The 26,363-nt window shown below is 39.8% G+C and overlaps 1 protein-coding gene across 2 annotated transcripts in view; it reads right to left on the minus strand.

Moving 5' to 3' along the window:
* Nucleotides 1–5,017: 5,017 nt before the first annotated feature.
* The window catches only part of TNNI3K (TNNI3 interacting kinase), a 304,917-nt gene continuing 283,571 nt past the window's right edge, over nt 5,018–26,363 (minus strand). Inside the window, 2 exon segments of one of the 2 annotated variants that reach the window (NM_001204800.3) lie at nt 5,018–5,544; nt 9,139–9,218. In NM_001204800.3, the coding sequence (NP_001191729.1) occupies nt 5,468–5,544; nt 9,139–9,218 (157 nt within the window). In that variant the 3' untranslated portion in view covers nt 5,018–5,467. 2 annotated transcript variants of the gene reach the window in all.

The raw sequence follows: 26,363 nt of genomic DNA on the forward strand, positions 1-26,363 counted from the left end.
AATCTTACCCTTCCCTGATTAGTTGAGAAAAAAGAAGAGATGGAGGTCAGTGAAATTAGTGCGCTTCAAAACCTTCTTTAAAGATAGTAAAGATACCTTTCTTCTGCATATGAGCCCATTGGTTAAAAGACAGATACTTGAGATAATATTCTTTTTATCTCACTAATTAAACATAAAGCTAGGATGGGAGTGCTTTGGAGACATGTCCTCATCAGCAGGGCCTGGCCCCCATGGCAGTGTTTTAATTCAAGAAGCCTAATTTAATTAGCACCCTGCCACTGGGTCGGCTGCTCTGCCGCCTTGGATCTCTGGCCCAAGGAGATATGTGCAACCCCTGCTCTTTTTATTTCTAGTTAGCCTCATAAAAGGTAGGATGTCCAAGGAGAGAGAGGAACTTTGCTTCTCCATCATGTTTTGCATATGGTGCTAATTGAGCTGACAGTCTTGGACCACAGTCTGTTATTGCTGCAGCTGAGTCTTGAGCTGATACCCAGTGAAGGGATTGCACATGTCAAATGGCTCATCTTTGCCCTTGTGGCTCTTGAAATATGGAAGCAAATTGATCGGGGGAGCTCTTCAGTCTGCATGCTTGAGTAACTGCAAGCAAAACAAAACTAGGAAAAAATAAGGTATTCAAATCCTACTGGTAATGGCTACACCCTCTCTCCTCACTTTCCCTACCCAGTGTGCTAATGAGGAAAGGAAAATGTGAAACTCCTTGGCTTCCCTAATTGCTGTGCTTTGCCCTTATAACTTTTTTGTTCTTGCTTATCATGGTGAGAGTCCTGTTTCTGTCAATCATTTTTGGTTCTTTCTGCCTAGAAAATAACAATGCATTTTTTTTTTGAGCCTTGAGATTATTCCAGCCCCTTTTCTTCCATAATTACAACAGGGAAAATAATGATTATTATTTTTTTTTTGTTTTACTTTGCAATAATAAGCTGTAGCAATCAGGAAAGGGTTTATTTGTCTGGCCGCTGAAACTTCTCCTGTGATAGTTTCCAAATTTTCCTCAGGACTGTAGAACTGCAGAGTTGTTCACTTTTACCACAATTCTGGATTGAGAGTATGTGCTGTTTTTCTATCTTTTCCTCCCTCACAGTGGAGGCTGTATTGTGTAGTGAACGAATCATGGACATGAGTGCAAGACAAAAGTTGTTTGAAACCTGCCTCTATTCTATACGAGTTTGGATTCATTACTTTGCTTCTCTGATTCCCCACTTTAATAATAATAATAATAATAATAATCCCCTCTTCCCAGGGCTATGCAGAAAATTAGGCCAAATACTATATTTTAAGTAGTTTTAAGCCATTTTCCCACATAATAGTGCTCAATAAGTGTATACTCTTTCTATTTTCACTTAGCATCCCCCTTGCTTGGGGAATCCTTTCTGGTTCTTGTATTTGGCTGAAAGGATTTGATTTGTCTTCTAATTTAATTTTAGGATAAACAAGGCATTGCTATCTAAGGTCTGCTGGATCTTGGCTCAAACTGCCTCAGAAGTGTAGGCTCCCCAACTTGCTGTTTGCAAAGATGAAGTTTTTAGGGACATTGATAGTTATTTTTACAATGGAGAAAAAAATCTTCACTGTTTTCATGCTCTTCTTTTATAATATAGTTCTTTGGATGCATAGTCATGTAACAATAACACAAACAACAACATATGCTGGCCAGGTCTGGTGGCTCAGGCCTGTAGTCCCAGCACTTTGGGAGACTAAGGCAGGCAGATTTCTTGAGCCCAGGAATTCAAGACCAGTCTGGGCAACATGGCAAAATCCTGTCTCTATAAAAAACATAAAAATTTGCTGGGTATGGTGGTGTATGCCTCTAGTCCCAGCTACTTGGGAGGCTGAGGCGAGAGGATTGATTGAGTCTGGGAGGCGGAGGTTGCGGTGAGCTGAGATCACGCCACTGCACTCCAGCCCAGGTGACAGAGCAAGACTTCATCTAAAGAAAAAAAAAAAAAGAGGGAGAATTGTTATGGTGGTTCGTGAACTATAGTACATACTTTATATCATTTGAAACCCTTATAGCAAATCTACAGGATAAATTTTTGTTTGTTTGTTTGTTTTTGAGACAGGGTCTCACTCTGTCATCCAGGTTGTACAGCAGTTGTACAATCACAGTCTTGATCTCCCAGGCTCAGGTGATTCTCCCACCTCAGCCTCCTGAGTAGCTGGTACCACAGGTGTGCACCACCACATCCAGCTAATTTTTTTTTTTTTTTTTGTAATTTTAGTAGAGACAGGGTTTTACCATGTTGCTCTGGCTGATCTTGAACTCCTGAGCTCCGATAATCTGCCTGCCTTGGCCTCCCAAAGTGCTGAGATTGCCACCACACCCGGTCAAAAAGATAAATTTTATTATTATCACCTTACAGATAATAAACTGGAGCTCAGACTGGTTGAGTGACTTGCCCAAGGTCACACAACTACTATGACAGGTCTGAATGACTTCAAAGCCACTGCTTATTGTTTAAGAAAGAGAAAACAAATAAATGAAATAGGAAAGGAAGGACAAAGGGAAAGGAAAAATAAAAGAGAGAGAGACAAAGAGAAAGAAAAAGAGAGAAATCAAACACTTCATTTTAGATGGATTGTCTAGCATTAGCCTTTTCTCCTACCACAAGCACCCATTTTTTTTCTCTTTCCTAGGGAAATGTCAGCTTTGGAAATAATTTAACCCAAATAATCACTCTGTTGGAATAACTCTCTCCTGGTGCTGCTATAATTTGGCTTACAATTACAGTTAATTGAACATCTTCAGAGTGAGCTCAATGCTGCATGCACGTAGAAAGAAATTTAATGTGCTAAGCATGCAAAAACATGATCTTAGAAGTTCATTTTTTCTGGGAGAAAAAGAAAGCAATTAGTGAGACATTTTTCAGCAAGGAAGAAAAAAACCTTATAAAACCCATGGTCTTGAGACAAGCTCTAAGATGATCCCTGGGCCCCATTAAGGGTGCAGTAATGAAAAGGGTTTGTGAGCTACAGGTTGTAATCTGCGAAAAGGTTCTCCTTCTCAGGAATCAAGACACATTAGTCTCATTATTTGCAGACACTTGACAAGACAAGAGCCAGAGGGAAGCAGCCACATCAGGAAATGCAGTGTGAAGAGAGGAGGTGGCTAATCAGAGGAAACAAAGAAAGAGATCTTGATGAATCTGTTCTAGAAAATCTCTTTCTAAAAGAGGGGCATTTCAGAAGCAAACAATCCTCTCTCTGAATATGACCTGGGAGGACACCTGGCTGGGGTTACCTAAGCAGATATGCCTAAATACAGCCAGCGAGAGTTACCCCAGCACTGTCCACTGCCCTGACTATACACACATTTGGCACTATGTATACTGTGACTCTTTTGGTTAAAACTATCTTTTGAAAAAAACTCTCTAAGGTATTTCTTTCAACTCGACTCATAAAAGGATTAAGCCCCCAAAGTATCCCAGGCTAAGTGCTGGTTCGTTTCCCAGAGTAGCTAGAGCAAAGGAATACAGGGAAAGCTATGGAGACAGGTGTTCTTTAATCAGCTCCTTTTTCTCCTTCTCTGTCTTTGCCAGAGGGTTTATGCCTGAGCGGTCACTTCAGGTTCCTCCGTCCTGCTTATTACACAGTCCTTTGGGAACCTGATTGGTGGGATAGAGTACCTGTGACTCCAGAATAATTGCGTAAGGACATTAAAAGGCTGGAGGCTAAAAGAAGATAAATCTAGTTGGAAGTACCAAGTTGCTTTTAATTTCTGTCTCTGAACCTACACTGGGCTCTCCACAAGCTAATCAGAGCATGCCAGGATTTGTGACTTTGCAACCATAAGTCATAACAAGAGGCTCAAAGGGATTTGAAAGGTGGGTTTGCTGTTCTTCTGATAGAAAATTCCCTCTAGAAACGTAATTTCTCACTGGCAAGGGAGAAGTGGAGGAGAGCGGAGCTTGCCACAGATATCTAAGGAGCAATCAGCACTTCTACTATCCAATTCCATTTATATATGAACCCACATTACTTCAGGAGGAGGAGAAAGCAGGTATGCCTAAATTCAGCCAGCTAGAGTCAGGCTCTAAATTTCTTGTTTGCTCTTTAGGCCTGTGGTTATCCTCTTTGAATTTAGAGAAATGGGTCTCACTTGGGGCAATTTTGTCCCCCATGGCATATGTAGAAATGTCTGAAGACACTTTTGATTGTCATAACTTGGGAGTGTGTGTATTAGGGCTCCCTGTTAGAAAGAGAACCAATCAGATATATATGTGTGTGTTTGTGTGTGTGTATGTGTGTGTGTATATGTATGTATGTGTGTGTATATATATATATATATGAAATTCTGGAGGCTGGGAAGTCCCATGATCTGCTGTCTATAAACGGGAGACCCAGAATAGCCAGTGGTAGAGTTCAAAGGCCTGAGAGCTGGAGAGCCGATAGTGTACATTCCAACCTGAGTCTGAAATCCTGAGAACCAGGAGCACCAAGGGCAGGAGAAGATGGATGCTCCAGCTCAAGCAGTCAGGCAGAGAGCAAATCTTCCCTTCCTCCACCTTTTTGCTCTATTCAGGCCTTCAATGGATAAGATGATGCTACTCACACTGGGAAGGGCTATCTGCCTTTCTCAGTCTACTGGTTCAGATGGTAATCTCTTAAGGAAACACCTTCACAGACACACCTAGAAAGAATGTTTAACCACATATCTGGGTATCCCATGGTCCAGTCAAGTTGACACATAAAATTAACTATCATAGGGGGTGTTACTGGCACCTGGGGTAGAGACCAGAAAGCTGCTAAACATCCTACAATGCATGGCACAAATCCCCACCCTCTCAACAAATATCAACAGTGCCAAGGTTGAGAAACCTTGATTTAGAGGATGTCCAAGATTCCTTTGCTAACCTTATTTCTCTTGCCAAAACCAAAATACATGATTATCCTTCAATTTGCAGCCTTCTTGACCTAAAACTTGTTACTGTTTTTACCAATATGGCTGGGAAAAAATATACTCAGTGGATGTCTTGTTGAAATAAAATACACTCCTAAATCAATTTTCTATTTCACCAAAGAATCTTTAATCACAGAGGTGAACACTAGAAGTAACATAATGAGAAAAGAAAATGAACAATGTTCTAAGAAATCAAACCCATAGCTGTCAAACACAAGTCTACATAATTCAGTCCTGGAAAACATAATTATTATCTGTCCACCACAGACTTAGGCTCCATCTCCAAGTAATGATCTAATTTTTTTTTAATTTACAAAATTAAAAACAATTCTTCATCTACATTCTGTCTTGGTTCTTTTGCGTATTATTCCTTAGGCACAAATCCAAAGCCTGCTAATAGTGGGGAATTAAATAGGACCAGTAAATACCATTCCAATATAAGGAGACCTTTGAGAATAAAATGTTATAGTTGGAAGCCAGCTTGCCGTGGTTGGAATCGTTGCTGTCAGTTCGGGAAAAAAACTCTCCTTAGGTATATGCCGAATGCTGTCAGCTGCTGTCCTCAAAGCTGCTACTATTTCGGCAAAAATGAAAATGCATAGGGCTCATGGGATCGGATACATAGCCTGCATGAGAAAAGAAGTTCAGTTGTTACTTACTAGTCTTTCAGTACATCCCCCAATTTTTTATTACCAGCCTGAACCAGGCAGGTCTTCCAGATGATCATGTGAACAGAGAATCTGGACAATGGTTGCTGGTGAGTGGCTGCAAAGCAGAAGCAACATTTACAATGAAAACAGAGAGCTGAGACCAGGCAAATATGAATGATGAATGTCTAATTCGGACCCAAGCTGGCTAGGTGGCATTTTGGGTTTGGAGTAAAGAAGGGTACAGCTCAGGCAGATGGCATGCCAGGCTGGCTAAAAGCACAGGCCTTCACGTCAGGCAAATCTGGGTTTAAGCACGGATTCCACTACTTGCTGGCTCTGTGACTTTTGTCAACTTAAACTTTCTATGCCTCAGTGTCTTCATCTGTAAATGGGAGAAATAATAGCACTTATTCATAAGGTCGGCAATGCACCTAAGACAATTAGCACTGTCTGATACCCAGTGAATGCTAAACAAACAATGGCTATAGAAAGGAAGGTGGAGAGAGAGCAGTAAAGAAAAAGGAAAGAGGCCAGGCGCAGTGGCTCATGCCTGAAATCGAGCACTTTGGGAGGCCCAGGCAAGCGAATCACGAGGTCAGGAGATCGAGGCCATCCTGGTCAATATGGTGAAACCCCATCTCTACTAAAATACCAAAAATAGCCAGCTGTGGTGGCACATGCCAGTAGTCTCAGCTACTCGGGAGGCTGAGGCAGGAGAGTCACTTGAACCCAGGAAGCAGAGGTTGCAGTGAGCCGAGATTGCGCCACTGCACTCCAGCCTGGTGACAGAGCAAGACTGTCTCAAAAAAAAAAAAAAAAAAAAAAAAGAAAAAAAGAAAAGAAAGGGAAAGGAAAGAGCCTTTGTTTCTCAAACCAGATGGCTTTGTTTGTTTTCTTCTCCCAGGTAGCCCAAATTTTAAAGGTAGATAACATTCTCAGGTCTAAATACCAGTGGCATTTGATGCCCTTTGAAGCAATAGCCTTGGATGTGTCCAGAGAATGAACCTAGTGGCTCAGGATCAGGCCACTGTCCAAGAGAACCACAGGGCTATGTATAGGGAAGCAGTTTTCTTTCCACTCTGAAGCAAGAAAGCCATTCATTGCTTCTGTGAAAGTGAGTAATTTGTCAATAGCTATTGCTGCTTTTGCTTCCCTTTGATAGCTGAGTTTTCATAACCAACCCAGTCATCTACATTTTCATTAAGACCCCTAGCAATATGCAGTTGGATAGACATATTTATTTTCATAAGAAAGGTCTCTGTCAAAATATCTTAGGTAGCACATAAACTCTCTTGAGAAAAAATGCCACTGATAGTGATACTCCTGTCAACTGGTATCTCCCACTCACTTCTTTTGGAACTGGCTCTGGTCAGATGTGAGGAAGGTTATGATGGGGCAGGATGAGATGATGGGCAGTGGGATATGTATCAGCGAATCTAAATTCTGTGTAGACTAAAACAAAATCTACCTCCTACAGCAAAATATTTTCTATATCCAGGCTAAAAATGAGACTTCATTTCAGGCACAGATAGATGCTTTCATAAACCTGTAATACTTTTATGACCATAATCAGCCTTCTAACATACTACATGCAATTTTACTGGCCTGTGATATTCCAGTGCCTCTTGCCCCATAGGACTCCAGTGGAAATTTGATTGTGGACATATATCCCACAAGGGTGGGTGGGCTCTCCCCTCAGGAATGAGCAGCAAAATCAGTAAAGCATTGAGGCTAGCATTTATTGTTGATGCCATTATTGCCAGAATGTAAGAACAGATGTGTTGGATTGTGGACCCAGTCGGTTTAAGAGGAACTCAACTGAAATTTGACCATAGGCTTTAGGAAAGGACTGAACCAAGTCTGCATGTTTTGTTACTTTAAGGTAAAAGATCTCAGGTATAGAGAAAACAGCTATGTGTTTCATTTCATCTCCATTTTTGAGCTCTGCTCTTTGGCAGCAAAGCAGAGGGAGAAGCAGCCCATAAAATTGCTGTTATATTGCAATCAGTTTGGAAATAGAATAAAGGGCAATTAAAGGGTTCTTTCCTGTGTGATGTGATGCTCCTAATGGGAGATATCAAATGTATCTTCTTTTATGTTTATAGGTACTCTCACTGCATCCAAACACTCTCATGTTTTCTTCCATCCCTGAGACAGATATGCATAGGAAAACCCAAATTTTGCATTATTACACCACATTTGTCTTACTTCTCCATCTTGGGGGGATTCTTCTTTAAGAAACAAATTAAGTTAAAGAAATGCTTCATCTTGAAACCTCACCACTAAAGGAAAGACTTCTGGTCAAAGCACATGTTTCAAAGGATGCTCTATATTTTGTGGTTGTGAAGTTACATCTGTAAAGGTTTGAAGAAACAATATTATATCTATTAAAAAATGTGAGGATGTGACACTTGGAGTGCATTTTCCCCTCAAAACGATCTGTTACTGGACTGGCCAATTATGTTGTAAAGCTGATGATAAAAAGCACTCATCTGCATTCTAGACACGTATTGGGAGTCAGAAGCACAAAGTTTCCCTTTTTTTAATGTGCCCAAGTAGTTTGTCTGCATCCATTCAGAACATATATTTTTCTTTGTTTCTGAAAAGGTTTCTAATACCTTAGGTAATGAGTCTTTGCAGATGAGGTGAATTGGTGAGGATCCCAAAGCTGAAGGTCTCCTGGGTCTCTTGCCCCCTATCCAGGATCACATCATCCAGTTTATTCTTTCCCAAACCCAACTCTTATAATAAATCTGATCTCTTTAACTGACAGACACTTTTTCAGTTCTCCATATAGTCAAAGGAAGTAGCAGTGGATAAATGGGCCCATTGTGCTAAAATTCCAATTAGACATAGTGCCTCTCAGGCTTAAAGGTTGGTAAAAGGACATCCCAGCCCTAACACATTGATATGGCAGCTGATGATAAAGGCAATTGTCCACCCTCTGGCTTCCAGAGGCCTGAAAAAACTTTGCTAATTATTTCCAAGAGCTTTATTAATTCTTTCTGAAGAAGCCCTGTGTAAAATGGATCCCATCAACTGTCCTCACCGCCTCTCCAGCTGTTTGAAGGAATGGCCGGATTTGCACTTTACCCTTGAGTGCTTGGCTAAAGGGGAAGAGCTCTCCCAACACATTATGTCATTGTGAAAATTCATCTCTTGTTTTTCCTCTCCCTGCCTACACACACTTAATGTGGGGCTTAGAAGCAATGGACTTAATAAAATGTTGACAAAGTATTTGGAATATCATGAGAAGAAGGAGTTTTTTTTTTTTTTTTTTTAAGAGTTGTACTTTTTTCTATGTACACAAACACAAACAGGCATTCACAAATAATCACACATATACTTACACACTCATGCACACTCCACACATGCTCACACACACGTTATTAACCTTAAAGGTAAATGAGTCATAAAAGACATATAAAATCAAATTTTATACTTTTACATTTTTAAAGCATCTGCCATTTTGGATATTACAATATGCAATGTTTTCTCCCTTTTCGTTAAATAGATACCACCTTCCTAAGGGTAGTTTTCTTAACAAACCTAACGAATCTGTCTACTTACCATATTTGTCAATGGGTGAGTATTGAAGACTTCTTTTCATCTCCTCCAAAGACAGACCTTGAGAGGAATGTTGTCCAGCACTGGAAAATTAATAAAACACATAGTTTCACAGTGTGGTGATCTGATAATAACACTTTTATAAACACAGAATTTTTCCACTCAATATAGATCGTAGAGAAATGGCAAAGTGATACAAAGAAGCTTTTATCTTAAAAGTGATTAGTTGGGAAAGAGTTCAGAATTATTTGGTTTAAGTCATATCTAAGTGCGAATCCTGGCTCTTATGCATAGGTTACAATTTCTAGCAGTATAACCTCAGGTATGCCACCCTTTCTGAGCCTCAGTTTATTTATCTGTAAAATAGGAAAAGAACATAAATAATTTCCAGTTTGTGCTTGTAATCCTTACTAAAAAGAACTAGAACAAGAACATTATTATCTTAGTAATAATATAAATAAAACACATCCCAAGAAGCATTATTATATTATTTTTATGATAATGATAATATATAGTGATAATATTCATTACATGATTCTTTTGTGTTTATATATATTACTTTACATATAATATCATTTCCTTATTTGATAGATAACAAAACTGACACTGGAACAATTAAGTAACTTGTCACACAGGTTGGCTAATAGTTCATCCAGGATTCAAATCCAAGTCTTTTAGATTCCAAAGATGATGTATTTATCTACCATCAAATATGAAGCTCTTCCTGATTCCTACCTTCCTGACCCTTCTCCTTTCTCAAACTCCTCCTGCTCTTTTGCCCATTTGGCAAATGGGGTCACTTTCTTTCCAGTTCATTTGACTCAAAACCTGAATTTATCAAAACCCTCATCCTAAAGTCTACATCCATCAGTTAATTATATATCTATTATCTCTCTTGAAGCCATTCATCATTTGTCATTCTCAAAGCAACTACTCTAGTTCCCCCTAGAACTTCACCATGACTGTAGAAGAACTTTTTTTTTTTTTAATTATACTTTAAATTCTAGGGCACACGTGCACAACGTGCAGATTTGTTACATATGTATACATGTGCCATGTTGGTGTGCTGCACCCATCAACTTGTCAGCACCCATCAACTCGTCATTTACATCAGTTATAACTCCCAGTGCCATCCCTCCCCCCTCCCCCCTTCCCCCTCCCCATAATAGGCCCCAGTGTGTGATGTTCCCCTTCCCATGTCCAAGTGTTCTCATTGTTCAATTCCACCTATGAGTGAGAACATGCGGTATTTGGTTTTCTGTTCTTGCGAAAGTTTGCTGTGAATGATGGTTTCCAGCTGCACCCATGTCCCTACAAAGGACATGAGCTCATCCTTTTTTATGGCTGCATAGTATTCCATGGTGTATATGTGCCACATTTTCTTAATCCAGTCTGTCACTGATGGACATTTGGGTTGATTCCAAGTCTTTGCTATTGCAAGTAGTGCTGCAATAAACATACGTGTGCATGTGTCTTTATAGCAGCATGATTTATAATCCTTTGGGTATACACCCAGTAATGCTATGGCTGGGTCATATGGTATTTCTAGTTCTAGATCCTTGAGGAATCGCCATACTGTTTTCCACAATGGTTGAACTAGTTTACAGTCCCACCAACAGTGTAAAAGTGTTCCTATTTCTCCACATCCTCTCCAGCACCTGTTGTTTCCTGACTTTTTAATGATCGCCATTCTAACCGGTGTGAGATGGTATCTCATTGTGGTTTTGATTTGCATTTCTCTGATGGCTGGTGATGATGAGCATTTTTTCATGTGTCTGTTGGCTGTATGAATGTCTTCTTTTGAGAACTGTCTGTTCATATGCTTTGCCCACTTTTTGATGGGGTTGTTTGTTTTTTTCTTGTAAATTTGTTTGAGTTCTTTGTAGGTTCTGGATATTAGCCCTTTGTCAGATGAGTAGATTGCAAAAATTTTCTCCCATTCTGTAGGTTGCCTGTTCACTCTGATGGTAGTGTCTTTTGCTGTGCAGAAGCTCTTTAGTTTAATTAGATCCCATTTGTCAATTTTGGCTTTTGTTGCCATTGATTTGGTGTTTTAGACATGAAGTCCTTACCCATGCCTATGTCCTGAATGGTGTAGAAGAACTCTTAATTCTCCCAGCCCTCAAGCCAGTTCTTTCCATTTCAGTTACTAGTATTACATCATTCAGTTACCTTGAGCCAAAATTCTTGGAGTCATCCTTTGTAATAGCGTCTTTCTCTCACGTTTCTCCCTCAATTCAAGTTTTTTAGCTCAGCCTACAAAACATAATCCTAATCTATCCACCTCTCTCCAGCCTCAAGGCCTAGACTAATCTTTTTCTTCTTTGGGCTTTTCCAGTTTGCCACCTAATTGATCTTCCTGCTTTCACTTCTGTCTCTATATTGTCCATTCTTCATATATTATCCAGGGTGATCTTTTCAAAATATAAAACAGATTACGTCATTCACCTACTGAAAACTTTTCAATGGCTTCCAAGTTCATTTAGAATAAAATACAAATGTTCTACCTACAAGGTCCTGGTCCTGCCTATTTCTCAAACTTCAACCCATTCCCCTCTCCATCATCTTTTGCTAAATACTTCTTTTTGGCATTCTTTCTGCCTCTTGAACCCTCCAAGCTCTTTCCCAGTTCAGAGCTTCTGCATTTGTTAACTCTTCTTGTAATGCTCTTCTTAATAAATGCAAATCCCCTTTTGCGGAACACTTGCCCTGCCTTCATCTATCACTGCCTCCTCTGCCATTTAGGCCTCAGTTCAGGCCTGGGACAGTCACAGATCCTGACCACCACTCTGAGTGAATACTCCTCTGCCCATGGCCACTCTCTATCACATCACATCACTTTATTTCCTTCTTTCAGAACTATAGAAAATTATCTTGTTTATTTATCTGTTTACTTATATACCCTCCATATTCTTTCCACACAATGAGGGTGGGGACTTGTCTCTCTTGTTCTCTGCTATATCCTCAACACTCAGAACAGTTCCTGGTACATAAGAGAAGCTTAACAAAGAGTTTTTGGAGCATTTAATAGAATTAATAGATCCTTAAATGACATTCTCTCCCCAGTCATTCAGTACTCCCCCTAAAGGGTCCTATTATAATAAAAACCTTACCACAGCATTCCCCTGCAATTCCCCAAGCCGATATACCAAGTTCTCTATAGCCCTAATTGTGTCTCTGTGTCTTGTATTCTACAATTCCTCAACACATTTTTTGCCCAAGTTCAAGCCAGACTAATAAACTGAATTTTTCAAACATTCCTCAGTTTTCTCTTCTCTATGACTGTGGCTGAGCTGCTCTCAACTGCTTGAATATGCTTATTTATCCCTGACAGGAAGCAGTATAGTACTATGGTTAAGAATGAGCATTGTAGTGCCAGACCCCTTGAATTTGAATCCTGACACCATCACTTACTATCTTGGCAAGTTATTTAACCATTCTATGCCTCAGTGATGCAACTATAAAATGGGAATTATAGCAAGACTTAGCTTATAAAGTTAATCATGAGACTTAAAAGAGTTAATAAGTTTAAAGCACTTTGAACATTGCTGAAATTTAGTAAGTACTCAATAAATGTTACCTACTTTTATTATTCTTCAAGGTCCAACTCAAAGTTGGCATCTTCCTTGAGGCCCTCTTGAAAACTCCCAGTCAGAATTAACCTCTTCCTCTTCCATATCCCTCTAGAACCTGATAATTCTACACAGTACTCATCAGAGTCTGCCTTAGTGTAGAATTATCTGTATTTGTATGCTAGTGAACCTTCTTAGACAGATAGTTCCTGGAGGTCAGAGATTATGTCTGACATCTTTGGATTTCCCACAGGGGTTAGCCAATACTTTGCAAATACTTAAAATAAAAGTATGTTAAATTAAATAAAATTAGATTATTACAAAATGTTCATTTAAAGACATCAGATTTTCCTGAAAGCTAACATCAGTTCACACTGATTAATTTTTTCTACCTGCCTTAAAAATGACTGCGTCTTTGGCCTCACTTCCTTAAGCTATAGAGTAGACACGCTTTTTTTTTTTTTTTTTTTTTTTTTGAGAGGGAGTCTCGCTCTGTCGCCCAGGCTGGAGTGCAGTGGCCGGATCTCAGCTCACTGTAAGCTCCGCCTCCCGGGTTTACGCCATTCTCCTGCCTCAGCCTCCCGAGTAGCTGGGACTACAGGCGCCTGCCACCTCGCCTGGCTAGTTTTTTGTATTTTTTAGTAGAGACGGGGTTTCACTGTGTTAGCCAGGATGGTCTCGATCTCCTGACCTCGTGATCCGCCCGTCTCGGCCTCCCAAAGTGCTGGGATTACAGGCTTGAGCCACCACACCCGGCGACACGCTGTTTTTTTAGAAGAAAGCAATGCTTAAAAAAAAAGAGAAAGGATTGACTTAAATGGGACATGATGTGTTCTCAATCAACATTAAACATGGCAATAGAATATCACTCAAGACATTTTTCAAAATGTAATTTCCCTTATTAATAAGACCTAACTTCTTTAAAACTCTATCTCCTTTTAAGAAATGTGCTATACACAGTAGTCTTGGCAACACAAGATAATAGGAAATCAATATTTTATCACCAAAATGGCTATCTGGTTTCCTCTAAATAAAAGCTCATATCCAAGCTGCTCTGTTTGTTCAGTTGCTAAATGCAATCCATGTCAGGGGACTTAACCTTTTTGCCCAAGAGATAGATACCACATAGTCTGGCTCCAGATGCTGTTCTAGGATGACAGACAGATGGAAGCTACCCATGGCCAGGTCAAACAAAACAGAAGAACCCAGACCCTGATCAATGGAACTAGCTGTTTCAACCCATGCGCATCCCAGACTTCAGCAAGTGTTTCACAGATGCCCGGGTTTAGAAGATACATCAGGACCTCTATTTGCTGAAGTTGTGGTCAGTGAAAATAAGGAACTTACAGCGATGCAGCTGCCTCAAGAATTCAACAAAAGTAAATGCGAACTAATGACAGGTAAGGAAAGCACTCAATTTTGCAAGTATTTCAACATTGCTGGTCAACTAGGTAGTCTTCCTTATGCTAAAATGATGATCTATATCACAGATGGCCATATATATGAATTACTAGTTACTATATGGGTAATTTTGTGCATGTAAAATAAAACTTTATTTTATAAAAAGAGAGTAACAGTCTTTAGGTTAGTTTTTGCATACTACCATGTTATATTAGTATGTATTATTTTAGTGCTAATTCAAATTAGCTCCATGATGTATACATAAATATAAACATTATCATCAGTCACTGTTTTTATAAAGGTACATTAGGATATGAATAATTTATTAAAATGAAGAATAGAACCAAATTTTTAAAAAAATATTTTTACTAATTAATTCATGCTTTAGGGGTATAGATGTCCTAGTGAACATCTGCCAATTAGACCAGTTCACACTCAAATCCACAATATGTAAACTGTATTTTGGAGTGTGCATGCCATTTAGGCCATAGCTTGTCAGAACAAACTAGCCTGTTTGCAAATGGTCACATTGTCTGTGAATGAATTAATGCACCCTGGGTAAAGACAGGAACCAGGGCATTTAAAACTAATGGCAGAAGAGTGAAGAATAATAGGAAAAGTGCTAGAAAATAATATATCCAAATATAGCCTCAACTCCCCAAAGCAGGAGTAAGACAGAGCCTACAAACTAGGCTAGTGAGTTAATGTACATTATAGGCAAAGCTTCAGAAAGGAATGATTTAAACAGAAGTTTTCCGCACTCTTGGAAAAATACTGATTCCTAGGAGCTACCATGGATACATTAAGAAAAGAAAATCATTCTAGATTTACTTTATTATATTTTTGGTGAAGAGAAATATAAAGGGGAAATCAATAGGCTAGAACATACAACTGGATTCTAGCAGAGTGTTGGACAGAATTACTCCTGACTGCTTTGTAAGTAAGAAGGGGAGATCGGTGCCAGATGACAAGTGGTTAGACTGAATTGTGACTGACTGAATATCCACAATTGACACAGTCTTCAAATGGTGAAGGCATTTCATATAGATGACATTCCCACAGAGTTAAGTTGAGCCTTAGACATCGACAACAATTAAAACAAAACACAGCACTTCCTAAGATTAGAACTGTCCAAAAATAGATTGAATTGTTCTAGTAGGGGATACTGCTCCATCCCTAGAAGTCTGTAAGCTAAGGACTGAAGTACCTCTTGGCTGTAGAGGGATCCAGGCACCTATCTGTAGAGGGATCCAGGTGCTGTAGAGGGATCCAGGCACCTACCTGGAGGTCACAAGATGTGACGAGTGACGTTCCAGATTCCTCCATTTCTTACATTCTGTGATTCTTTTTTTGTTTGTTTGATTTGAGATGGAGTCTCTCTTGGTCATCCAGGCTGGATTGCAGTGGTGCAATCTCGGCTCATTGCAATCTCCGCCTCCCAGACTCAAACAATTCTTGTGTGTCAGCAGAAAAGTAGTTGGGATTACAGGAATGTGCCACCATGCCCGGCTAATTTTTTGTATTTTTAGTAGAGATGGGGTTTCATCATGTTGGTCAGGCTGGTGTCGAACTCCTGTTGATCCACCCACCTCGACCTCCGAAAGTGCTGGGATTACAGGTGTGAGCCACAGCGCCTGGTCACACGTGATTCTTTAGAAGGCATTCGTGAATCATGTGGACTTTGAGAAGCTAGCTTTGGCATGTTGGAAAGGCAGAGTGAGATTACACAGTCCCCATTTAGGCAGGAGACTTTTATCTTCCTTATCTGACATGTCCAACATTTGGCCAGGGCTGAATGCCTGATTTGTACATACATGCCACAGTGCATCTGGCTATACGTTACCACTGCTACTCATCGTGCTGTTAGTAGCTTTTGTCTAAATACATTTCATTTGAAATGGTAACTGAAACATGCTATATGCCTGAAGGAACCATTGCATTTAGTGCTCCATTTCAAAGGAGGAACTACATTGGCATTTAAAATGAAGCAAAGGAAACTGTAGAGAAACCACTTTCACATAAACCCATCGTTAAGGATTTGAATGACAGGTTGTGTAAGGCTGGCACTAGGAAATCCAGAGTTGCTTAACAAGAATTCTTATATAAAAGAAATTTGTAGAATATTCATGTTGCAATGCTTACAGGATAGAGGAGATACTCCTAAAACTCTATGCAATTTAATCCAAAGAGATATATTGTTAAGCAAGTCCCAAGAAGAAATACAAAAAATAATGTCTGAAGAGACGGGGGAATTCTGGTGCCATCTCTTTAGTGTGGTGGGACCCGGCAGTGTTACAATGAATCCAAATGGCCCCATTTAGAGCCTTGAAAATAGACAGTGTTGTGGCTTCCAAACTATAGCCTGCCAAATGTTTTTGGTATTGGAGCAATGAATCATGGTTTTGGCTGTGGGATTTCATGAATTCTCAGAATATTTGCTAGTGCCACAACTGCTTCTGACTGAATTGCATTCCAAAGAAGACTTCAGATGGATATGCAGTCCAAAAGGAATCATTTTTTAAAATCACGTTCTTCTGAGTGTGGCTTTTGCAAACTTGGGAACTTTGATTTGATGAATTATAACAGATGTATACTATTTTACATGGCTTGAAAGTAAGAGTGAAATTAAAACAATTAAATAAAAATAAAGAGACCTAGAACATTAAGTTTGACTATGATATAATAATAATTTTTTATACTTGTAGAAGGCTTTATAGCTTGCATACACTTTTCTATCGACTAGCTTGTAACATTTTTACAAAACCCCTGTGGGGTGTCTGGGAAGGAATTAATTTCACCTGCGTTTTGGGGATGCACAGTCAGGCTCAGAAAGTTTGAATGACTTGCAGAAACTCACAATGCTAGCCAGAGGCAAAAACCTAACTTGAACAGAAGTTTTTCAGACTTTCATTCCATACTCTTTCTACTAAAACACACTCCATTTAATAATAGCACATGTCAAACTATTGTTCAGTTACCATTTGGAGAGCTCATTGAATTACAGAGCTGATAATAAGTTACAGATTTTTGGATTATGTGCATATGAAGATGAACACCAAATTCTTCTTAGAGAAACATTCCTTATAATCATAGCAAAATCAGAATCAGCTTTCTCATGTTTGCTTGATCTTTAAAAAATGATACTTTCCTTTATTCAACAATTGCTTGCTGTTACCTTGCTATGATGCGAAAACATGAGATACACATGCACTAAACTTTCTAAATGAGAGATTTATTATTCCTCTCAACCCTCTGATCTTTCGTAAAATTTTCTAAGCTGCATGCATGGATTCATCTTCCTAAACACAGCCTGGGCTATGTTGAACAGAAAACCGTTAGGTTATTAGTGTGATTAAAGACTTCAGGCAAAATTTTCTTCCATTCAAATTGGTCCAATTAGTTTTTATGCAGCCAATAATGCCCTCAGGCTACCTGTACCCCAGAAGATTTAGCCATTTGGATTTTTAATAAGGCAACACCACTTAAGGCCTCACAAGTTTGCAAACATGTTTTGTGGTTTATTGCCATGTGTCATAACAGTGTTACCTATGTGATAATATTAGCACCAGGATCAATGGCCATATGCACACTTCTCCCCTTCTTCATGAGGAATATCTCCAAGTCAGAAGTTATCTCTTATACTCAAAAGGAAACACATACAATAATACCTGAACATAATTTCAGTTCTTTGCCCCAATCTAAGGAACTAATACAAAGAAAAGGTGGAGAACCAGCTTGCTGAGATGCCTAATAAAGGTGTTTACACAAGGATAATAAATGTCTTGCCATAGAAAAGGCTACTAGAGTCATCTGGCTCATCCTTTTGGCATTTAGCTGAAAACAAATAGATCTATTTAAAACAGATCTGTCAGACGAGGTAAATGCCTTTCTATGCTTTGCAGTGTCTTTCTATGCAGTCCACCTTTCCTCTGGCCTAAAGAGTAAGATGATATTTCTATTAGAGACAGGAATTTATTTGGCCTAACTTTGAAATGGTCCAGTCAGACTCTTATGAATGACCATTTGCTAATTTATCAGTTAAGTTCAACATGTTTATTTATTCATGATTTCATCCTGGCTGTTTTCAAAGCATTATTTTGTTTTTGTCAATATTTCCTACTTGACAATGTCCTAAATTGAAACAAATTTATTGCTCCCATTACAGTGAATGGGCAAGGGCAAAAGCATTTAATGGGGCCAGAGGTCAGTGCAAAATATCTCTTTCAGGAATATCAAACCCATCAGTTTTCTTTCAATGGCAAATGTCCCCAGGCTATAAAAGAACTGAAAGACTTGGCAACCAGGTCATGGTTCTGCTTGAGTCATTAGGCAAATATCCAAGGTCTCAGCTTCCCCCATTTTTAAAGGAAAAAGCAATTAGGCAAAGAATTATGAATAAGGAAAAATGCAGTGAGAACTTAAAGTGTGTATTAATTTCTAGATGGCTCATAAATTATTAAAAGGCTCAACAGTAACCTAACAACACTACCACCTATCAATTTACCTACTAATTTAAGCAGGTATAAATGAGTCAGCAGTACAAACCATTAGGAGGCACGCTTTGCACGCCTTGACTGCTAAAACTGAGGAACATCCTCTATAGCAAAATCTTTCATAGCCCTCCGCTTCTATACTATCATTCAGAAAGAAAAAAAAAAAAAAAAACGTTTTGAGTTCTTGGGTTCTTGGTAGCATGACAGTCATAAGGCCTACTCCTTAATTCCTCATTTTCTCACCTACCATTTTACCAGGAAGGAAACTGAGGTCTTGAGAATTGAAGTAACCTATTCCAGTTCATATAGTAAGGCTGTAGTGAAATAGAGAATATAACCTAGAATTCTGATCTTCTAGTTTTATTTGATGATTTTTATTTTTATTTTTAAGGAGAGTAGGAAAACAAAATTGTTTCATACCTGCTAAGTGCCAGGGACTCTACTCAATGCTTTACAAAACTTACAAAATTTGCCCCACCTAACAACCCATTTTATATATGAGGAAACCAAGGCTCAGAGAGTCTATGTCTTATCCAAGATAACTCAGTTGTAATTCAAACCTAGGCCAGGCAATTATTAAATCTTTTCCAACTTAAACCTGTTGGCTCTAGAAGTGATTCTCAAAGTGATGTCTATATCCTTATCTCTCTCCCTTTTTCCGTGACTTTTTATCAAGCACAATGCCAGGAGCTGTGCTCTGTATTAGGAATGCAGACATGAGTGTGATGGACATAGACCCTACCCTCTGGGGTAAATAGAAATGTAGACACATAATGGCTGGGCACAGTGGTTCATGCTTGTAATCCCAGCACGTTGGGAAGCCAAGGCAGTAAGATCTCTTGAGGCCAGGAGGTAGAGGTTGCAGTGAGCTGTGATCATGCCACTGTTCTCTAGCCTGGGTGACAGAGTGAGACCCTGCCTCAAAACAAGAAAAAACCCCATAGACATGTACAGGTAAACTTCAACACAGGAGAAGAAGGGACATGCTCTAAAGACACTCTCCTTATGCAGAGAAAATGAAGAACAACCCTGGTTCACAAGGGGTGGGGTCATCCAGGGATAGAGCAAGGTAGGGGCATGTGCAAAGACTTTGGAATCAAATGTCTGAAGTGAATATATGAACTTTCTTTAAAAAACCTTTTCATTTAAAAACTCTTAAACATAAAGAAAAGTTGCCACAAGTATACAGTGTTTATTTTTCTGAACCACTCGAGAGTAAGTTGCCAATCTAATGCCCATCATCTCCCAAATACTTTAGTGTATTTCTACAATAAAGACATTCTCCTACATAACCACAATACAATCATTTGATTCTTCCATCTACCCTCAGACGCCATTCAAGTTTTGCCAATTATCTCAATAATGCTTTTTACAGCAAAAGAATCTAATTCAGAATCACATGCAGCATTGAGTTGTCATGTTTCTTTATTTTCTTTCCGTCTGAAATGGTCTCAGTCTCTACTTGAATTTCATAATCATGACATTTTTGAGGATGACAAACCAGTAATTTTGCAGAATGTCTTTCAATTTGGTTTTATCAGAGGTTTCCTAATGATTAGATTGAAATTATGCATCTTCGGAGGGAAGTATCACAGAAGTGACGTTGTTTCTTTCGTTGTGTCCCATCACATTTTGATTTGTCTCATTATTGTGTTGTTAATTTTGATTACTTGATTGAGTGATATCTGATAGGCTTCCACAGTATAAAATTACTCTTTTTCTCTTTGTAATTAATAAGTATTTTGTGAGGAAGTACTTTCAGACTATATAAATATTCTGCATCTCAGACAAATTTTATTTACTTCTATCATTTATTTATATCTATATGAACTTACAGTTATAATTTTATTGATGTCCTGTCATTATTTATTTTGATAGTCAAATTAACTCATAGTTGTCCACCTGGGGTGCCTTTGCTATATCCCTTTGATATATCACCATCTTTCTTTGTATCTCTCTACTTTCTAGTGCAAGATGTTTCAGGCTTATTTTCTTGTTTTGTACTTGTCTGAGCCTTAAAGCCTGTCATTTCTTCAAGTGCCTTGTTTCCTTTTGGTAAATAATAGTATTTGGAAATGAGGATCAAGGTACCAGGTGTGTTCCTGCGGATGAAGTGCCGCTCCTCCCAGGCCCTCTCATTTAGCAAGCACAGCTAGAGCATATGTATGAGAATACATAGGTGTGTAAACACATTTAGACTTCACTCTGTCAAAGCATAAGTTTCCAGCAACATCTCCAATTCCAAACTAACAAGCTGAGTGGATTCTAGTTTTCATTCTCTCCATATTTACAACACCATTCTCTGACAGTGAGAAACCCAACTCCCATTATCCTAAATATATTTACTTATTTGATCATTGTCCCTGAATGTACAAATCTCCCATTGCTGTTGCACCCTTTCCCCACTCCAACACACACACAGATATCCTCCTTTACCCACAAGGGCTCCAATATCCCACACCCATGCGGAAGGCTTCCTCACTCTCATGTGTTCTGACACCCACACGCCTATTCCCCACCTGCCTGCCCCAAGTGGGTCCGCTCCTCACTTACCTGGGGATCCAGCACTCAGCACTGTACTATGTCCCTATGCCATGCCTTCCTTACCCTGCTCAGGCTCCAGTCCCTTGCTTGCACTGGGCAGCCTGCCCACACATACACCTTCTTCACTACCCTTATGCTCCAACTTCCTTCCACCAGGCACTTTCCTGTGCCCATGTCCTTCTTAGCCTGCATGGAAGCACAGTGGCACTACTCTGTAGGATGTCCTGCTTACCATGCTTGGGCTCTGGCCTTACTTGAGCCACTGTTCTCTCCACCCTTCTCATAGATACCCTTCTTCCTGGGCTTGGATTCTGATCTCCTATGCCAGGGTGCTTTCCCATGTGGCTACCTTCTTTACCATACTTAAGCACTACCACCTTGGCTGGGCAGCCCCAACCTCCTGTGGAAACTCTTTCCTTCTCCCACTTTTGTTCTGACACCCTATGCCAGGCAGTGCCACCCATCACTCCCATCCACCACATAGACATTCTCCACACCTTACTTGGATTCTGACATTCTGCTCCATATCCATTGGGGAAGTCCACCTTACTCAGCCCTGTCTAATGACTTTGGACTAAATCATTCATGAAGGGAAGGGAAGGGAAGGGAAGGGAAGGGAAGGGAAGGGAAGGGAAGGGAAGGGAAGGGAAGGGAAGGGAAGGGAACGGAAGGGAAGGGAAGGGAAGGGAAGGGAAGGGAAGGGAAGGGAAAGGAAAGGAAAGGAAGGGAAAAACAGTAACAACGGTGAAAGTTTTAAAATGCTAATCAGATCATGTCACCTTCCTGATTACAATCCCTCAATGGCTGACCAACACATGTAGATCAATAACCTAACACCCTGTCTGATAAAGCCCTCATGACCTGGACTCTATCTAGTTCTGGAACTTCATCTTGTGCCACTCTGCCCTGTCTCCCCTCCCTATCCACCATGGTGGCCTTCTGGTTCTCCTTTTTGCTCATGCCTTAGAAACCCCACATTTGCTTTTCAGCTCTGCTGAATGCATTTCTCAGAGTCTTCTTATAGCAGACTTGTTTTTGTCATTTACCACCTCATCTAACCTTGTGTTTCCTATTTTCTCCTGTGCCTTGTTTCTCAGTAAATATGGATTAAACAAATGATGGAATGAATGAATGATGTTTCCTCTTCAGCAATTTTATTCATGTTTATCTTTGTCTGTTTACTCTGATTCTTTTTAACAAAGTTTGTGGTCATTGCTGAACCTCCTTTCATTTCTTTAGCCACTGCTCAAGAATGAGCCGTATGAGTCTCCGTGTTCCTGGCACTTCCCACAGCACCTGGCACGGACTAGTAAAAGTGTTTATAGTGACCTGAAGGTAGCCTTCGTATTTTTCCACAGGGAGATGGATTTCCAATGTATACAGTTTTGGGGCTATGTGACTTGAACAAATATAGATTTTTATGCTTTTAGAGCAGGCAGGGATCAGCAAACTTTTCCTGTAAAGGACCAGACAGTAAATATTTTAGGCTTTGTGGACCATATGGTCTCTTGCAACTACTCAACTCTGCTGTTTCAGTGCAAACACAGACATAGATAATATGTAAACAAATGAGTGTGGCTGTATTCCAATAAAACTTTAGGAAACAAGCAGAGAGTTGAATTTACCCATGAGTTGTAGTTTACCAATCTCTTTTTTAGAGTGTCAGAGAAGTCCTATATGTGTTGCTCTCCTAAGCTGCCTTTTACCTTTGGGCCAAACAATGATATCTCAGTGAATGTAAGATCTCCATTCTTCTTAGATTTTCATAGCTTCTCCTAGGAGAGGAATGTTAAAGACTAAAATGCATGAGCTAATGGAAAACAGAAAAAATACCCAATTTATATTGATTTAGTGTTTACCATATATTAGACATGTAGAAATTGCATTCTCATGTCATCTTCATTGCAACCTAATGAAGAAGATGATATTATTATTTTCATCCTATAGCTGAGAAATTTGAGACTTGAAGAGCTCAACCAACATGGCCAAGGTCACAGGTTATAAGTCGTAGAACTTGAATTTGAACTCAGGTCCATCTGAGCCCAAGCTTTTAACCACTACTTTATACTCATGGCCACTGGGTAGTTACATAAATAAAAATCACAAAACCAATTTTATTGATGGAAGATAAAAGCAGCAACTAGATTGGAGCCTACAGAGCAATACATATTCTTTTCCCCTATTGGATTGAGGAAAGTTCAAAGGCCATCTTTGTTGATTTTAGATCTCTGGGCTCCTTTGTGTGAATTCAGATCCCTGCAAGAAATTCCATGTTCCTTTGTTCTTTATGACAAGCCAGTCTGAATGGGAAGGTTTTAAAACTCCCTAAACTCTTTGAACATGTAGAACATTGATCTTCACAAACCATTTGAAATACCCTAAGGAGGTTGCAAAATTACAAGCAATGTTTTTTTGTTTTGTTTTGTTTTAAGTGAATGTATACCAAACCTCTGGGACCCTTTGCTTCATCACACAACACCAAAGCTTTCCTCTCCTCCTCTGTGTATTCTTTGCTGTCAGACCCTGAATAAAAATGATATTATGTAGTGGGGGTGCCTTGTTCTCATTGAAAACCTCTTCTCTTGCCAGTAATGTGGGGGCTCTTACCCCACTTTAGTGTGAAGTGCTGTGATGCTTCTTTGAATCCTGGGGCAATCCAAGGTTTGACACTTCCTGCTGGGCCAGCTGCTGCTCTTGGCTTTTGTATTGACAGGAACATGACTGTGGATGCTGTAAGAAGTACTCTGTGGCCTTCTGCACAGCCAGGCCTCCATGATCATATTTATATTGGTATTTATTAAGCTTTAATATGTGGCACACCAGAAGCACATTCCTTCAGAATAGGAGTCATGCTTTGTTACTTATCTCGTAGCCCTGGCATTTGGACACAGAGTTTACTTGCAACACTTATTTTAAAAATAAATTTGGTTGAACTGAGCTCCTGGTCATTTCTTCAGCCTCATCTCTCAGACTCAATGTTCTATGCAGGTTGGCCAAGTGGTCAGGAACTTGGGGTGTGAAGCTGACTGAGCCAGTTTTCAGTCTGGGCATCTCTACTTCCTAGCTGCTGGCCTTGAGCAGATTATTTTACCTTCCTGTGCCTCACATTCCTTTTTTGTTGCATGAGGACAATAACAATACTTATCACATATGTAGTTATTTGTGAGAATTATATGAGATGGTATACATGCAAAGTGCTTAGAAGAATCCCTAACACACAGGAGGTGCTCAGTATTAGCTATCTTATTATTGTTGTTATTATTCTCATTCTCATGTATGCCTGCAGCATTTTTTCCTTCCCCTCTTCCACTGGATAATGCTACTGATTTTTCAGCCCTCTGCTTCCCCAACACTTGGTTAGGTGTCCTCTGTAGCATGTTTTATATCACACTGAAGAATCTCATCTTTCATTCTTTGTCTCTTTCCCCAGTATCCAGCTCATAGCCCATGCTAAGTAAAATACTTACTATATAATTGAATGCATAGAAAGTAGGTATAAAAGAGCAAATTAATTGGCAACCTCTCCTTCCAGCCCCAAAGTACCTCAGCCAGAGCAATCCTTTTAGAAACAACCCTAATGATGTTACCTCTCTGCCCAAACCCCTGCAGTGGCATGCATCTCAATCATAGTAAATCTCCAAGTCTTGCCAGTGGCCAGTCCCCTTTCATGATGTGGTCCCCTTAGTTCCTTTTTTTTTCTGTTTCTTTTTTTCCTTTTTCTCTTTTCCTTTCTTTCTTTTTTTTTTTTTTTTTTTTTTTTTTTTTTTGAGACAGAGTCTCGCTCTGTCGCCAGGCTGGAGTGCAGTGGTACGATCTTGGCTCACTGCAGCATCCGCCTCCTGGGTTCCACAGATTCTCCTGCCTCAGCCTCCTGAGTAGCTAGTATTACAGGTGCCCGCCACCATGCCCAGCTAATTTATGTATTTTTAGTAGAGACAGGGGTTTCACCATGTTGACTAGGATGGTCTTGATCTCCTGACCTTGTGATCCGCCTGCCTTGGCCTCCCAAAATGCTGGGATTACAGGTGTGAGCCACCACACCCGGCCGTGGCCCCCTTACTTCCCTACTTCATCTCCTACTACACTTACCCATGATTATTTTCCTTCATCTGGCCTCCTGGCTATATTCTCTAAATCTGCAGACATAATCCCACCTCAGAAAATTTGCACTTGCTGTTCCTAGAACTTGCAAAGCTGTTCCCCAGGGACTTGTGGTTCACTTGTTCACTTAATTCACGTCTTTGCTCAAATGCTATCTTCTGGGTGAGGCTTTCCTTCACCATTCTGTTTGAAATTGCAAACTACATTGCTTTCTTCACTCCCTATCCTCCATACCTACTGTAATACTATATAATTTACTTTTTATAAAGTTGCCTGTCACTCTCCTCCCACATTAGAATAAAACCTCCATGAGGGAAGAGATTATTTTGTGTGTTTTATTTGCTGCTGTATCTCCAGAGCCTAAAAGTAAAAGCTTTAGATATTTGCTAAATGAACGAATACATTAGATTAAAGTATGCCCATTGCCCATAGAACCAAGAAAAATGACAAATCTTTTATGAGCATCATTCCAGAAGAGATTTATGTGACCTTTTCCTAATGCATTTTCCTGTACAATTTTTTAATAGGGAGAAGCTGTGTGGAGATTCCATAGCGAGTCACCAGTTGGCCCTATATACCCCAGCTGTGACCACAGCCAGTGAAACTCCACAGCAGCCCGGGATTCCACACAGTGTCAGGTGCAGAATACTTGCACTGTGCTATCTAATAGGCCAAGCCCCCTCTATTTCTGGCAGGCCCACAGAGCTATTCACTTTGCATGTTTCCATAACCATCTGAATAGGGCAGAGATCAGGCTGTTAAAATTCCCAATGCACTCTTCAGAATGCCTCTAAATACTTCTGATGGTAATTGCCACACAGTTACTCTGTGTTTTGAAGACTTTTCACATAAAAGAATTCACTGAAGCTTTTGTGGACACTGCCACCAAAATTACTGGATTGTGTTTGCGGCTGGCCACAGTTAGGCTCTTGACAAATACCAATGCTTTGCAAAAACAATTTTTGGTGAAAGCAACAACTCCACATTCACTCACGCCTTTGGAATTGTGGCTTGATAGAATTGCCTTGTTCTCCATATGGGCACAGGGAGTGGAACATCCCACACTGGGGCCTGTCAGAGGTTGGGGGAGAAAGGGGAGGGATAAAATTAGGAGAAA

Source organism: Macaca mulatta, chromosome 1 (assembly GCF_049350105.2).
Source record: "Macaca mulatta isolate MMU2019108-1 chromosome 1, T2T-MMU8v2.0, whole genome shotgun sequence".
In the NCBI taxonomy this organism is placed as follows: domain Eukaryota; kingdom Metazoa; phylum Chordata; class Mammalia; order Primates; family Cercopithecidae; genus Macaca; species Macaca mulatta.